The sequence below is a fragment of the Ictalurus punctatus genome, chromosome 18 (genome assembly GCF_001660625.3).
Source record: "Ictalurus punctatus breed USDA103 chromosome 18, Coco_2.0, whole genome shotgun sequence".
Classification (NCBI taxonomy): Eukaryota; Metazoa; Chordata; class Actinopteri; order Siluriformes; family Ictaluridae; genus Ictalurus; species Ictalurus punctatus.
Window position 1 is genome coordinate 5,044,273 of NC_030433.2, and position 16,020 is coordinate 5,060,292.

The following is a 16,020-nucleotide window of genomic DNA, read 5'->3' on the forward strand; positions in this document are numbered from 1 at the left end:
AACAATATTCATATTTATTTCAAATACTCATTTTGTCTCGATTTCATAAAGTAACATAATGCTATGTGATGTTCTATCTTCAATTTGGTTACCAAATTAGGCAGATCATCACATGAAAGAACGTGCGTGTTTGTAATGCAGTGAGAGCTTGAAAAGGAGAGATGGTACAAGCAGTAATGAACTGCAGATGGATTCAGTATTCAGTTCATGCTACCGAGATAGAATGGGATTACAAAGACATTAATCCCATAGTGGAGAGTGGAGTGAATGTATAATTTCTCACATAAAAAATATAAACAAAACTCTTATAAGTATAATATTCGAAAGCTCCAGTATTTCTGACACATAATAGGTACATTCATCTGTTCATGGTTTATAATATTTTTTATGTTCATGCCAGAGGATATACTGTATAAAATAAAATCAAAGGATCAAACCGTTACAACCGACTTCTTGGTGTGGGTCCAGTTCATCTCAATACATTAAGTCTGTGGGAGATATAAAATATAGTCTATGGGAGATATAAGATATAGTCTGTGAGGGATATAAGATATAGTCTGTGGGAGATATAAGATATAGTCTGTAGTGGATATAAGATAGTCTGTGGGGGATATAAGCTAGTCTGTGGGAGATATAAGATATAGTCTGTGGTGGATATAAGATCGTCTGTGGGGGATATAAGATATAGTCTGTGGGAGATATAAGACCGTCTGTGGGAGATATGAGAAGTCTTATGTAGTGCACCTGATAAAGAATGTTCATTGCTAAAATGTATTCTTAATTGGGTGAATAGATACTGGGCACTACATGTAGACTAAGCACTGGGCACTCAGGGCAAATAAAATACACATATAAAGCCCCATTTATATATTTCCCACCTCGGCACATTCAACTTGCGATGTGAAAAAAAAACATGGACATGAAAGCGTCTTTTATTTGTGCTATCAGAGCATGTGAAGCTTGTGAAAAGCTGCTTCAACCGCACTGTTACAGCTACAGGCCTGAGTGGCTGATGGTACTGATCTATTATAGTGAACTTCCATCATTCATGCAAATGGAAACAACAACACCAGTGGACGACAGCGTGTACTATTAGGAACAAGCTAGCCAGCTAACATTAGTGACATGTCTAACCATGTACTGTGTCTGTATATTAACTGATCTAAAGCCAATACTGTTACAGAGAAAGGGGACTTTACTCTGTTCACAGTGTGCATGGCCGTACTGATTTGATGTCACACCATAAACAATGAAAGAACTGGTAGTTGAGATGACTACCCCAAGCTGACGAGTTGAAATTGCAAGTTGAGGAGACGGTGTATTTTACCGGTTGTAAGCGGGGAATTACAAGCTGCAATGTCACATCAACAGCAGCACAATTTTAAGTAAGTGGAACTGTCACCCATCTTGAAATCTGATATTCTAACTAAACAGCTTAGCATTATCAACTAGACAGTGATCAAAACTACTCTGTTTTGGTTTCATTTTGCACACAAAATGAACACATCATTCAAAAGTGTTCTCCAGAAAAAAACTTCTTTTAAACGACTTTTATACATCAAAATCTGACTTGTCAAAATAAATTATTCAGAGCTGTGATTAAATTGCTCTTCTGTTGCACGGCAGGCAGTGAGCCCTTCTGAGCATGTGCAGAGTGAGTGTCAACACTGTAGCTTGTTGCTGATTGGAGCAATTGACCCCACTCTCCCCTACAACTATCTCTTATGCTATTAGGTGCACTTAGATCATCAGGCACTGAGGATGAATCAGCCTGGGCTAGATTTATAGACATGGTACAGCAGCTTCAATTTTCCCCTCTGCACTTCCTGTTAGTTTTTCCGTGCGTTGAGTGTGTGCACAGCTGGCATCTATATAAGCGACCCCTCTCAAACAGTAATTTAAGAATAAAAGGTGAATTTGATCAAAAAGACATTTGTAGGAGGAAATCTATATTTTACAGTGTATTTGGTAAGTAATAGGTTAAATATCCAGTTAATGTAAGTGAGTGCATGGTGTGGTAATGCAGTGCCGTGTCTGGAGTATAATAATGGTCCTTGAGCAAACAGTGCATGTGGCAGCTGCTATTTGCTTCTACCTGGCAACACATGTTTGCTTTAGAGCCTTTATAGCAGATAGCCATACTTTGTACTGGGATGAGTTAAAGCAGATGGGTGTTACACTCTGCGGTATATGATGTTTTATTTTTGGTTCATTTTATTTAAAGCTGCAGTCTGCAACCTTTGGAGATTAAGAATTTGGAGACCTCTCTGGTAGAAATATGGTATTGCAAGCAATTTGCAGAAAAATATTTTTATTGTATTGTACCTTACTCTACATGGATTAATCTGGTGGATACACATTCAAGGAGTATTAAAAATGTAGGATTATTTTGTGATGTTTACATTTTCTGATGATGTAATCATCTCCTCAGTGTTACAAATGCTGTACTTAGCAGTTACTAAGTACTAGGGGTCAGTTTTGTCACAGCGGTACAACAGGTATCATTGCTGCCTCACAGCTCCAGGATCCCTGGTTCAATCCTGAGCTCAGGTTACATCTGTGTGGAGTTACACATCCTGATTATGTAATGCTGTTACATGTATTCCGTTAGCCTGCTCAGCACTGACTAACGAAGGCCAAAACCCGGTGGATTTTTTCCACCCAGTGAAAAATTCTTGAAAACCTAACTATGAACCCAGGACGTCAGTTAAAGCAAGGATAGAGGTGCCTGACTGGAACAAGTTCAAATGTAAGGAGGTAATAGATAATGTCATGAAAAGCTTACTATTTTTCTTCTAATGTATTTCCCATAGATATAGCATGGATGTATGAGTGTAAAAAGGCATACCACAGCATTCATATAATGTTTTATGCACTATTAACCAACATCCTAAGCCCACTAAACCAACTGTGAGCAAACTCTGGTACCCTCTTGCTATAGACAATTTAGAACAACACCATTATATTAAAAAAATTCTTTCAGGAAGTGTACTGATGCTTGACTGGGCTGCATGTTTTACTGACCATCAGTCATGCAGGAAACAGCTAACAGCAAGATGCACATATGAGCTGAAACACACACAAACAGAAATTCTGACAAAGCCAAATCAGCCATTAAAGCTGACTGCTGTTTGACTGCATATGAGGCATGCTAATGTGTAATGATGTGTGAAATAAGGTTCCTACTCTATACCTCTAAAGGCGTAATGGAAGTGGAAATGAGCGGTCTGGTAGAGCAGGGGTTACTCTATGTCATAAAGACGTCACGATGACGTTCTACCCTGTGTGTACATTACACGGAGGGGGGAAATTAATGGAAGAAATTCACTGGCATGTACCGTATGAGAGGGAGAGATTTACTCAGCTTTGACCCTGCTGCTAATCATTCATCTTATAATGCAGTGACGCACGTCAACCCTGTGTCAGAATGGAAAGAAAAACACTATACTGTGCACATTACCGCTACCTTTTACTTTTCATATCATCAGGTCAATTACACCTATTTGCACTTAACTAAATATGCATTTATTTGATCTATTTAAGATTTGAGCTTATTCTATTCATCGTGTTCTTCCATTTTTGTTCTTGCATTGGGCAAAGAGAGGATCTGTTACATCATGTCTTTTTCTTTCTCTGAAGCACGCAACATTTCTTCTAGTTGTCTCAAAGAGTGTCATTTGTCAAGGATGTGTGGTCGTCATGGAAACCTCTCTCTCCTTCTCTCTTTCTCTCACTCTGTGTCATTGCAGCCGCACCAGTCTGGGAGGAAATTAATGTATTAATGTGATATCTATCTATATCTCTCTTTGTGATATGCATGTATGTATGTATGTAGCTACCACATAACTTTATATATATATATATATATATATATATATATATATATATATATATATATATATATAAATAAACACCCAGTAAGCAGCCATTTTGCTGGAAGAAATGCTTTGTTGATTAAAGAGGGAAGAGATCAGAGGAGCTCGTCCAAGCTTGTCCAGGTTCAAGCTGGCTCAAGCTGGGTCAGGCTGTTCAACATTGTCTTGCATCAAGCTGCTAGGAAGGCTATGGAAACTCTGAAACTGGACAGTTGAAGATTGGAAAGACATCACCAGGTCTTTTTCCAATCTTGATTTTCGGCCCAGATTTCACAAATCCTAACATCTACAATTTTCACACACCGCTTATCTAAAAGCCACCAATAGGAGGAAGGCCTGATTACATAATAACACAAAATTCACAGATCAGCTACAAATGGAAAACCATAAATGAAATGGACAGAAATAATATCCTTATTACCTCAAGCTCACTTTAAAAGAATGTTCTCTGTTTATGCATGAGCCCAGATCATGCTGATTAAAAAAAAAAGTATACATATAAATATAGGTATAAATAGCAGGTATAAATAGCAAATGGTAATAATTTAAAAAGTGAATACATTAATAAATAAATACAGGCACAAACGTCTTTTCGTAGAGGTGCATATTGACCAAATTTTTTTAATAAATTAAATTGAAATTCGAGGAATCCCAAAAAAAGTTTTGTTGCCTTTCACTCTGAAATGTATAAAATATGTATATTTTCCTCTTAGAGGAGTGAATGCTGGATTAAAATCTAAAATCCTGATGTTGCCATCTTGCTGATATGTCTAATATATTCTAACCCCATTCTCAGATCACATGCTTCTCTATATTGTCCCACTCTTTCAGCACAACCCCCTTCCCCATTACCCGTATTTCCACATATACTCTCAGCAACCACAGGACCACAGTGATCAGGTTTGCTGGAGTGTTGCAGCAGAGTCTACATGCAGGGTGGGTTATGAGCGAATCCCTAAGGCCCTGTGGCCTCTGAGGCAGTAAGGCGGTGTAACTCTGTCGAGTTTCTATAGCAAATAATGACTGAAGGCACCAATTAAAGGCCCGAGCAAGCAATGCAGCTGATAAGAGGGATATGCAGAGCACATGAGAGAGGAAGAGATAACGAGAGGACAAATAGCAAATGAAGTCCACTGAATCAATGTTGTGCAAGTTATCCTATTCACTAAAACTCAGTTCACCCATCAACCAGGGTTCATCACTATCATTTAAACATAACATGAAAAATAAAACATTTATAGTTAAACATGACGTTGAATCCATTATTAAATTTTCCTTATTTTTTAAAATACTGTTTTTAAAGCAAAGTCATGGAGGATGTCAGAAGAGACAGGATCATAAAGTAAGCTGTAAGCATAGCTTCAAACAATGGGCACGTTTTCTTTACAGAAGAGCACATCGAATTAACCAAAGCATTGGCATTATTTTATTAATTTGCCAACTCATAATACTAAATTAAAATCATGATAAAAATAGTTTACATCCCACACACACATTACAATTTCCTAACTTTCAGTTTGGTATCTCACGGCATCATTTAACAGCACACACAATTAAATATCGGTGCGCAATAATAATAATAATAATAATAATAATAATAATAAATCAACCCTAAAATGCAAAATATTAGGATACGCTGGATCAAGTGCTATTCTAAAATATTTGCACTGATTAATGTGATAATTACAAAAAGCAGCAATAGACTCATTCTTACTGTATATCATCATCATCATCATAGTCTGTTTTAATTTTTCATCTTTAAATTGCCTCATTGGTTTTATGACACATTGTATTACACTTGACAGCAAATGATTTTTTTCAGGCTTATTGGCAAGTGCTTGTGTTTAAAGTTGGTGAAGTACACTCAATTAAATGTAATAATCTGAATTGGCTGCCCATACAACCCCAGACTTATATACCTGTGTAACCCGGTTCTGAATATGAGGAACTTTCCCCATATACATATTGATGTAACTTTTGAACTTCAGTTGCTAACTCTGACTACAGCCCATCTTCTAGATGACCATTTTCTATGTATTGATAATGTTTATATTTACCTAACATTTTGCTATCTGGTAGAAAATAGGCCTCTGTCTTTGGTAAGTAGATAACTGACATGGCTTTTTAACAATTGAACAAACAGCACTCACCACACGATTTAGTTGCGGTATGGCTAAAATGTGTTTGGCTTTGAGAACTAACAATGAATAATTTTAGTGTTAACAGTCGCTCATTAAGACGCATTGCCATATGCGCATATTCATATTAATTTAGATTACTATTCAATTATAACTTCTCTTTGTAATACCTCTGTATTAATTATCCAAATGATTATAGTTTAATTCCCTTCTCAGTACAGTTACTGTATAAATAGTGCTGTTTGTTTATTTGTTTAACAGTTTAACATGATACATGTGCATTTACCAACAAAATAAATTCCTTATATAACAGATGTGGCAAAATAATCCAGATTCTAAATATGGCCAAATTTACATAGTCAATTTCCCTTTTTTAATATAAGATTTTTAAGGTCATGAAGTATCTTTCTTTTCAGTTAGCTGTGAAAGAAAACAAAAGCATGGCCCTTTTCTCATTCTTTCTCCTTACCTGGAGGATGTCTCTTTCCATCCTCTATTGGCTTGAAAGGTCATGAATGACGTTGACACGTGAGGAGATCACAAATATCGGTGATCTGAGCTGTGCAAGCAATTAACCTGCTGATAGCAGGACAGTGTGATGTTTCATCCCCAGTGATGAGTAACAGAGATAGAGGTGACCTTCTTTCAGCAGATTACAGCCAATATCCGTACGCAGAGGCTTTCTGATTTGCTTCGGTGATTCAAACATGGATCACAAGAATGACTAATTTCATATACTGACATGCAGTCACCGTCCAATTTAATAGGAACACCTGTACACCTGCTCATTTATGCAGTTATCCAATCAGCCAATCATCTGGCAGTAGAACAGTGTATAAAAATCATGCACATACAGGCCAAGAGCCTCAGTTAATATTCACATCAAACATCAAAATGGGGGGGGGGAATGGGACTTTAACGTTAGTATGGATGTTGGTGACAAATGGGTTGGTTTGAGTATTTCAGAAACGGCTGATCTCCTGGGTATCTAGAGTTTACACAGAGTGGAGCGAAAAACAAAACACACTGAATGAGCGATATGTCTGTGGGTGGAAACATCTTGTTGATGATAGAGGTAAGAAGAAAATGGCTAGATTGGTTCGAGCTGTCAGGAAAGATATAGTATACTGCAAATACTTAAAGCTTTGAGTGTCTACTTTCATATGAGCCATTAATTCCTATTCAGTGCTGAACATGGGCACCCCAAAAACAGGTAGAAATTCCTTCTTTTTTTTGGTCTCTGGTAAAAAGAGTTAACCTAATTATATTGTGCCCGTTTGTTAGCATTATTATGGTAGGTCTGCTACTGGAGAAGTTATGGGAAGCTTGGTGCTAACATAAAATTTAAAATCTTATCTACACGCAAATGTATACACATATACTGTATAAATAAGTATAATAAATAAGTATATATAAGCTTATCTCTATGTTCTTGGTAGCAATACCGACAAGCACTAACAAAGCAGAATTGTGAACACACGATAAAACCGAGGTGAGTAGACTTCAAAACAATGCTTTGAAATCAAGTGAATGAAATAGCAAGAGTTGGCTCCTTATCTGTGCTGTGAAGGACTACACACACCAATAAAGGCTCTAGCTGTTGACATGCACTGCTGTAGCCTCTGTTGCTTTTGTGTAGCTAAATGTTATCAGAGCCACAGATTGTGCTGCACTGCACCTTGCACTTATTCAATGCATCCAGCAATTATCATGACACAAAGGCTCGCCAGGCCAAAAGGGCTCCACTCTGTACTGTCAGACACTCGACCACTTTCCCCTCGACCCTTTGTCGAATTCATGTCACCTCTCCAAACCACCGTGAGGATGAGTCATACAGCTCTACTTTCCATCACTGCCTGATAACTGCAGAATAAAAACAGCCAGGGCCAGATTTTAATTATAGCACATTTGTGTGTGGGACACCCAGCTATTTATGCAGCCATTTTTTATTAAAATGAATGAATCATTACATCATCATTAAAAATGTTATTAATCTTAATCAGACAAAAAGTGTATTTGAGTAGGATTACTTTTTAGCCCAGCAATATAAGTATACATAATATAATTAATAATAATATAATTATATATTAGTTATATATTATTAGTAATAATAATAATAATTAAAAATAATATTAATAGAGGGTGCACGGTGGCTTAGTGGTTAGCACGTTTGCCTCACACCTCCAGGGTCCGGGGTTCGAGTCCCGCTGGGGCCATGTGTGTGCGGAGTTTGCATATCCCCCTCTGGGGGTTTCCTCCAGGTACTCCGGTTTCCTCCCCCAGTCCAAAGACATGCATGGTAGGCTGATTGGCGTAGTCTAAAGTGTCCTAAAAGTTGGCGTAGTCTAAAGTGTCACTAAAGTGTATGAATGGGTGTGTGAGTGTGATTGTGCCCTGCGATGGACTGGCACCCTGTCCAGGGTGTACCCTGCCTTGTGCCCGATGCTCCAGGTTCCCTGTCACCCTGAAAAGGAGTAAGCGGTAGAAGATGGATGGATAATAATAATAATAATAATAACTATCAGGTGCACATCATGGTCAGGAGACAGGGGACCGTGTGCTCTCGTTGGGAAGGATGACATACTCACTCTCTCCCTGTCAATCACAAGGACACTGTCCAATCATGGGTGTGTATGAGCTCATGTATGTGGTGTAAGTGTATACGCTGCCCTATGACAACATTAGTAAAAAAAAAAAAAACAGAACAAAAAAAAAAACATTTATATTAAATGTACAGTCGTATATGAAAGTTTGTGAACCCTTTAGAATTTTCTATATATCTGCATAAATATGGTCTAAACATCAGATTTTCATCAGATTTTCACACAAGTCCTGAAAGTGGACAAAGAGAACACAATTAAACAAACTAGACAAAAATATTATACTTGGTCATTTATTTATTAAGGAAAATAATTCAATATTTCATATAACCTTTTCCAGCCAGGTCCTCAGAAATTTCCTTTCCATGGCATGAAGTTACAATGATATGCAAAACTGCCACTTAAATAAATGGGTCTGAAAATGACAACAGCTGAAAATGTTTAACCACTGCCACCTGGTGGGCTGTTGCACTTTATGAATTTGAAGCATGCAACTTGCAATATGAATGAGTATTATTATTATTATTATTATTAGTAGTAGTAGTAGTAGTAGTAGTAGTAGTAGTAGTAGTAGTATAGCGAAAACATTCATCTATTGTAGGCAAGGGTATTAAATACTTGAGTAATTGTAGTTTGTTACTCTACTTTTTGGAAGTACTATTTAGGGAAATTTGTACTTAAGGATTTTTGAAATTGAATATCTCTTAATCAAGTCAATTTTTGTTTCAAATCTCAATATTTTTTTTCTAATGACTTGTTAAAGACATTTGTTGGAGTTACTGGTCCATACAGGATGAGGTGTCTAATTATGCCTCCCATGTAAAAATGCAATATTGGCCTGTAAAATTCAAAGATAAAGAAGTTTATTATGCTATGTAAAGTTTACGTTTGGTGTTGGGTATGTCTCAACCAGCTCCCTAGTTCAGTAGGTAGTGAATAAGTATATGGTGTACATGAGTTTGGGCACTGGTAAGGAATCGTTGTAAATCGTCACCAAAAATAAAAAACTTAAACATATTTAAGTTTTATATCCATCCATCCATCCATGTATTTTATATACTGCTTATCCTACAGGGTCATGAGGAACCTGGAGCCTATCCAAGGGAGCATTGGGCATTACACATTTACTTATACTCTTATATACTTGTGTTTGTCTAAATGTAGATTCTTTCCCTCAAGTAGATTTTTTGCTCCATACTTCAGTGTTTAATTTTGCGAGTCGTTAACACAGTACCCAAACTTTTACTTCAAAGCCCAAAGATGAATGAAACTAAAATGTTACTGTAAAACAGGAAACCTGGTTCCAATGAGAGCTGATAATCACAGGATGTGATTCTAAAATCACATTCGTTGGGGTGTATTTCCTGTGTTAGTGCTACTTCGCTGCTGAATCACAGGATTGCAAGATTCAGTTGTGATGACATTGCACGCTGTGAATGCAGTTACTGTAAACCGGTGTAACACTTCATAGGAGTATCTGTTTTACTTCCTTCACCCAATTCCTGAGCTCACACACTTTCTAATTTGTCTTATGGGTGTAAATATTGAGCAATCCTCCAATCCTTTCATCATTACCGAGAGGTTCTGTGAAAGTGAACAGAAAAGACAAGCTTTTAATGAGATGAAATGAATGTTAGGCTTTGTAGTGAGACGAGAGACACACCCACTGAGTCATTGCCAGCTTTATGTTAGTATGGAGTCAGGCCAAGAGTGGGAGTGTGGGCCACATAGATAAGAAGTCGGTGGAAGAAGCATATGGTTTTACGTTTGTTCAATTGTATTTTTAATAAAACATTCACTATCCCATTGTTCTAACTGGCCTGAAAAGAGCCTCATAACCACCAGTAAAAAAATTCCACTGTAAATCACGATACTACTAATGTATTTATTATATATGACACACCATATATGAATATGTACAGTATGCACATGCAGTTGCAGAGGAAATATGCACATGCACAGAGTGTGCACTGTTTGCTCATTCCTTCACTCATTTAAAAAAAAAAAAATCAGGTTTGCCTCCGGCACTGACTTGGTTCAATAACACACATACTTTAAGCAGGAGGAGCAAGCAAGCAAGCAAGCAAGCAAGCAAGCCACGAAGCCCCCTCCAGGAAGTGCAGATTCAAGCAAAGGAGCTCTGAAAGACTACTACGCAGACATGCCAGGCCGAAAGAAGTCTCACGGACAAAAGAAAAAGTCCAGCAAGGTATGAAATTGAATTGCGCACACACTCGGATCTCCAGGTACGTTCAGTAGACTGTTTTAACTCATCATACTTCAGCTTTCCCTACATCTAATCACAGCCTACATGCTGAAACATCCACAGAGCTGACTGAATGTCTTGTGTTTTGATTAATAGCTGTTAATTCAACGTGATTAGAGTTAATTAATTCTTCACTATACTCGTCAATCCTGTCTGTGTTCATTCAGTATGGTTAGGGTTCTTTCAACACTTGAAGGTGTTTGTGAGTGTTAAATCAACACTGTATGAGTTAATTCAGCACAGAAGTATGAGGACTGGGTGAAGTTAAAATATACTAACAGTACTGTAAGAAATATGTCATTACTGTTTATATAACAGTGATCGTCTCGAATCTGATTGGTCAGAAGGTGTTGATTAATTTTCTATGACTGCAGCTCGGACAATAGTGTTGGTTGCAATACAAATCACAGGTGTATAGGGCTTAGTGGTTAGCATGTTTGCCTCGTACCTCTGGGGTTGGGGTTTTGAATCCTGCCTCCGCCCTGTGTGCGTGGAGTTTGCATGTTCTCCACATGCTTCAGGGGTTTCCTCCAGCTACTCCGGTTTCCTCCCCCAGTCCTAAGGCATGCGTTGTAGGCTGATTGGCATTCCCAAATTGTCCGTAGTGTGTGAATGTGTGTGTGATTGTACATTGTGATCAGTTGACACCCTGTCCAGGGTGTCCCATTCCTTGTACCCTGAGTTCCCTGTGATAGGCTCCAGGCTTCCTGTGACCCTGCACTGGATAAGTGGTATGAAAAATGGATGGATAGATGGATGGATGAATGTGTTGATGCCAGGGTGCTGATATCACATCACATGACCTAAGAACTTGAGCCAGCCCACTATTCCACTGAAATTGAAAAAGTTAGCTCAACACTTAATTACAGCATGAATAATGTATGAGTATAAAGTAGGGAATTTGCTGTGCATGAAGCTGGGCAATATGGCGATATAATAATAAAGTATTGTGCTTAATTATGTCACAATACACTTCTGAGATATAGCTATCTTTTTTCTAACTTTTTTCTGAATAGCAATTGAAGACTCTGATTAGACACGGCTGATTTGGTGTTAACTTTTTGTACTGGAATTTTATCATTGTAACGTTTATTTATTTGATTATTCAAATTTAGACGAAAGCCACATATTATTTGTCACATATATATTACAGTACAGCAAAATTCTTTTGTTTTCATGGCTCAGTTTCTTAGGAAGGTCAAAGCACAGGTTCAGCCATGATATAGAGGGCTGTGCTCAAGGGTCCAACGGTGGTGGTGCTGGGGCATTACTGATCATTTACAAAGCATCTGAACTACTGAGATACCATCCATCCATCTTCTATACCGCTTAATCCTTTTCAGGGTCACAGGGAATCCTGGAGTCTATCCCAGGGAGCATAGGGGACAAGGCGGTACACCCAAGGGTGCCAATCCATGGCAGGGCACAATCACTCACACATTCACACACTTTCATACACATTCATACACTACAGACACTTTAGACACGCCAATCAGCCTACCATGCATGGATCAGTCTATCAGACTGACCATCTTTGGACTGGGGGAGGAAAACATTTTTGCACATTTTTGGTCTGCAGATAGAAGATAATCCCACATATGTAGTTTTGTATTGTACAGGTATTGTAAGGGTGATGTGTTGTAACGTATGCAGTTGAGCTGTTAAGATTTCCTCAGAAAGGTGGGTTAGGTCTGTAAACTCACACTCCCACAGTGCAGCCAGGTTCTTGCGCAAACCGACACACAGAAAGGAATAAGGCATGTAAATCATAACTACAGGGTAGAAGCAGACAACAGTGTCAGTTTGACTGGAGGGATAGTGTAGTAGAAGAGTCAATAAAACAAGCATTACTGACGGGAGTGGCACAAGTGGAATGTGGCGGATGAACACAAGTCTACTTCTGATCTAATCTGGAAATTTAAGAGCGTGTCTGCTTTTACTTCTCCTTCTCCATCTCCGGTGTGGGTGTGTGGGTGTCGGTCGGCTTCATGGCGTACGCTGCTTACTGGTATCAGACTGTAAGTACTTTCCTGCCTGACACTTGAGTTTCGGAGCTTTAAACTCTGAGAAAAGCCTCAGAGGAAAACAAAAGTCTCGTTAAACGGGCCGTGTAGCTTCTTGGCATGCAGCGTTCAAAATGATGACATCGTAAACATAAAAACATCGCATAGTCTATGGAGTTTCTTTGGAAACTTTTGGGAACCGCATGCTCATTCTTAGGCGATATGTGTTCTCTCTAATTCATGCCTTCAGAGTCACACTTTATGTTTTTATAGAGTGCACTTTACATATGACGTAACATATATATTTGTCATTACTGCAAATATGTTACATTTCCTGTGTATCACGCATACTGGGTGTGAGGAATGACATGGATCATTTATTATTTCCAATCTGGCAACCCATCTGAATTCCACTGAAACATTTTTTTAAAGCTGTACCTAGCACTACTTTGGACTACTATCTAAACAAGCACGTCCTTAACCCTTTTTTTAGGCTACTTAATGTGCAATGTTTTTTGTTTGTTTGTTTTGTTTGTTTCAACATGAAACTTAATGTGAATGGCTCTTTTTTTTTCTACTGAAAAAGGGAAAATTGACTTTTTGGTGCGTGTGCTATACCCTCCTTCATCCCTCCATTTTCTGTACCACTTATCCTACACTTGGGTGCCAACACCCTCCTTCATAATTTCATATATTTATGCACAGATTCCATCCATCCATTTTCTGTACCGCTTATCCTGCAGGGTCATGGGGAACCTGGAGCCTATCCCAGGGAGCATCGGGCACAAGGCGGGGTACAACCCTGGACAGGGTGCCAATCCATCGCAGGGCACAATCACATACACATTCACACTTACATTCACACACAAACATTTTACATGCCAATCAGCCTACCGTGCATGTCTTTGGACTGGGAGAGGAAACTGGAGTACCTGGAGGAAACCCCCGCAGCATGGGGAGAACATGCAAACTCCGTGCACACAGGGCTGTGGCAGGAATCAAACCCACAACCCTGAAGGTGTGAATGTGAGGCGAATGTGCTAACCGCTAAGCACCTTATGCACAGATTATTTTTGTAAAATTTTTCCCCAGATAGGACACATAAAAGAGGAAATTAAAGAGCTGAAACATCTTTTCACACAAAGTAAGGTGAACTCACTCTTTATTACATGTGCTTATACTTGACTACACACACACTGAGGAAAAAAGGTACTAAACAGTACATTTAATTGTTACAGGGGTGGTACCTTTTACCTAGCTGCATGTAATGTACCTTTAGCGTAAGCGTTACTCTAAAAACAGTTCAAATTACAGTCCAGCCCATTTGCAGGTAAAAGATACATACAGTCCCCTCCAAAACTATTGGAACAGCAAGGCCAATTCTACTGTTTTTACTCACTATGTTTGGTTTTGAGATCAGAAAATGAATGTGCCACCATAACTTAGAACATGGCCCCTTTTGTTTGAAAACCGAATGTCTTCAATGTATAACAAAACAACAGAATTGACCTTGGTGTTCCAGTACATTCGGAGGGGACAAAAGAGGATCCTTAGGCATCAAAAGTGGTTTTGTGTCTTTACTTTTCCCCAAAACCATAGATGTATTGTAGTATTTACAGCCAAAGCTGCTCAATATGATCCGTAAACAGTACAACACAACGCAAGCGTTAAAGATGGATATCGCAGAATACCCAGAAGTAACAATTACTTGCACTTAAATCTGGGTTTCTAGGGTTATGAAAACCATTTTAGTTTTAGGTATAACCCATTTGTTGTGAGAACCGAGTTTTATGAGCTTGGGTTATCTGCAACAGATAGAGAGGAATTTAATAGTGTACTCACAAGACTATAATAAATCAAGTTATGTATAATATCTACTGACCTCAGAGCTCGTTGGTGAGGGTTTATGATGAGGAAGTGGTTAACGAATGGAATAATATAAACAGGGTTTGAACATTTAAGGAAGATCACATTGGCATTTTAAAGCTTAGGCATGTGAAGCTTACTTTAGCATTATTTATTTGCAAATGCCTTCAAGTCAAGTCTAATAATAGGTCTAATAATGCATTGTTTAAAAAAAAAAAAAAAAAAAAAAAACTTAAGATGATGTTCTCATGCTTTCCAACTCAATTTGTATGACAACATTTTTAGTATATCTAACAAAATCCAATGCTAGGTCTTTTAAATGCATATGAATTTCTGAGGGAATCTAATTCTTGCATTATTGTATTAAACCTGAACACAGGTCTATTGCATAAGAAAGATAAGAAGGTTTCCCCCCCCCCATTAGTATGGCATATAACGAAATCCACTCGTCACCCTCGGTCGCTTAAATGTGAGTTTTTCATGAAAAACAGGTTGCAGGAATTGTAAAAATTCTCTTTCTTGCTCTTCCTATTCCTCTTCTTTTGCGTGTCATTCTCTACACTTTTCTCTCTGTCTCTAGCACACATCGCACGTTTCATCAGCAGGTGGAGATCAGGCTGGCCGTTTTAGTAATACATCACGGTTTGAGGTACAGTCAGATTAATCTGTTTAACGGCGTTATATATCACCACGCAGTAACCAGTCTCTAATCCTGCTGATTGTTCATGAAAGATACCTAAAGATAAGTACTTGTTTAGAACTGTGAGTTTTAGAGAGGGAAATCACACACACATATAGTACATGGCATCTGAATCTGGGTTTGTTGAAGTCAATTAGAAAAATAATCAGATCAGAGGTTTTAAGAGTCAATACTTGGACCGGTATTTTTCTTCGAATTTTGTCTCCATCTAGTGTAGAATATCTGATAGATATCTGACAGAGCTGTGATTGGTTGAAGGTTTGATATTTCAACCATCAACATTAATGCAACCATTATAAGTGATAAAAAGACAGTGAGAACCATTAGAGAAAGTTTGACAATCACACTCAACAATAGGCTTATACAAGAGTACTTATATATGTAACTTACAATAGGCTTATGCAAGAGTACTTATGTATGTTACAATACTCACAAGTCATTGACATCATGGCCAAACCCTGAAAACTGGCCTGACTTATGAAAGTCATAGGGGAAAACAAGCCTGTGAGAACCTGTCTGCTGGCAAGCCAAAATAAAACTACAGTGATTCATAGCTATGACTTAAAGAAACA

The 16,020-nt window shown here is 38.1% G+C and overlaps 1 protein-coding gene across 8 annotated transcripts in view; it reads left to right on the forward strand.

Moving 5' to 3' along the window:
* Positions 1-10,671: 10,671 nt before the first annotated feature.
* The window catches only part of cast (calpastatin), a 53,130-nt gene continuing 47,781 nt past the window's right edge, over positions 10,672-16,020 (forward strand). For 2 of the 8 annotated variants that reach the window (XM_047162003.2, XM_047162005.2), the window contains exon 1: positions 10,673-10,822. In XM_047162003.2, the coding sequence (XP_047017959.2) occupies positions 10,775-10,822 (48 nt within the window). In that variant the 5' untranslated portion in view covers positions 10,673-10,774. Of the gene's footprint in view, positions 10,823-12,636; positions 12,898-16,020 lie in introns of those variants that run through there. The other 6 variants (XM_017492618.3, XM_017492621.3, XM_017492602.3 and 3 more) reach the window with 5 other exon arrangements.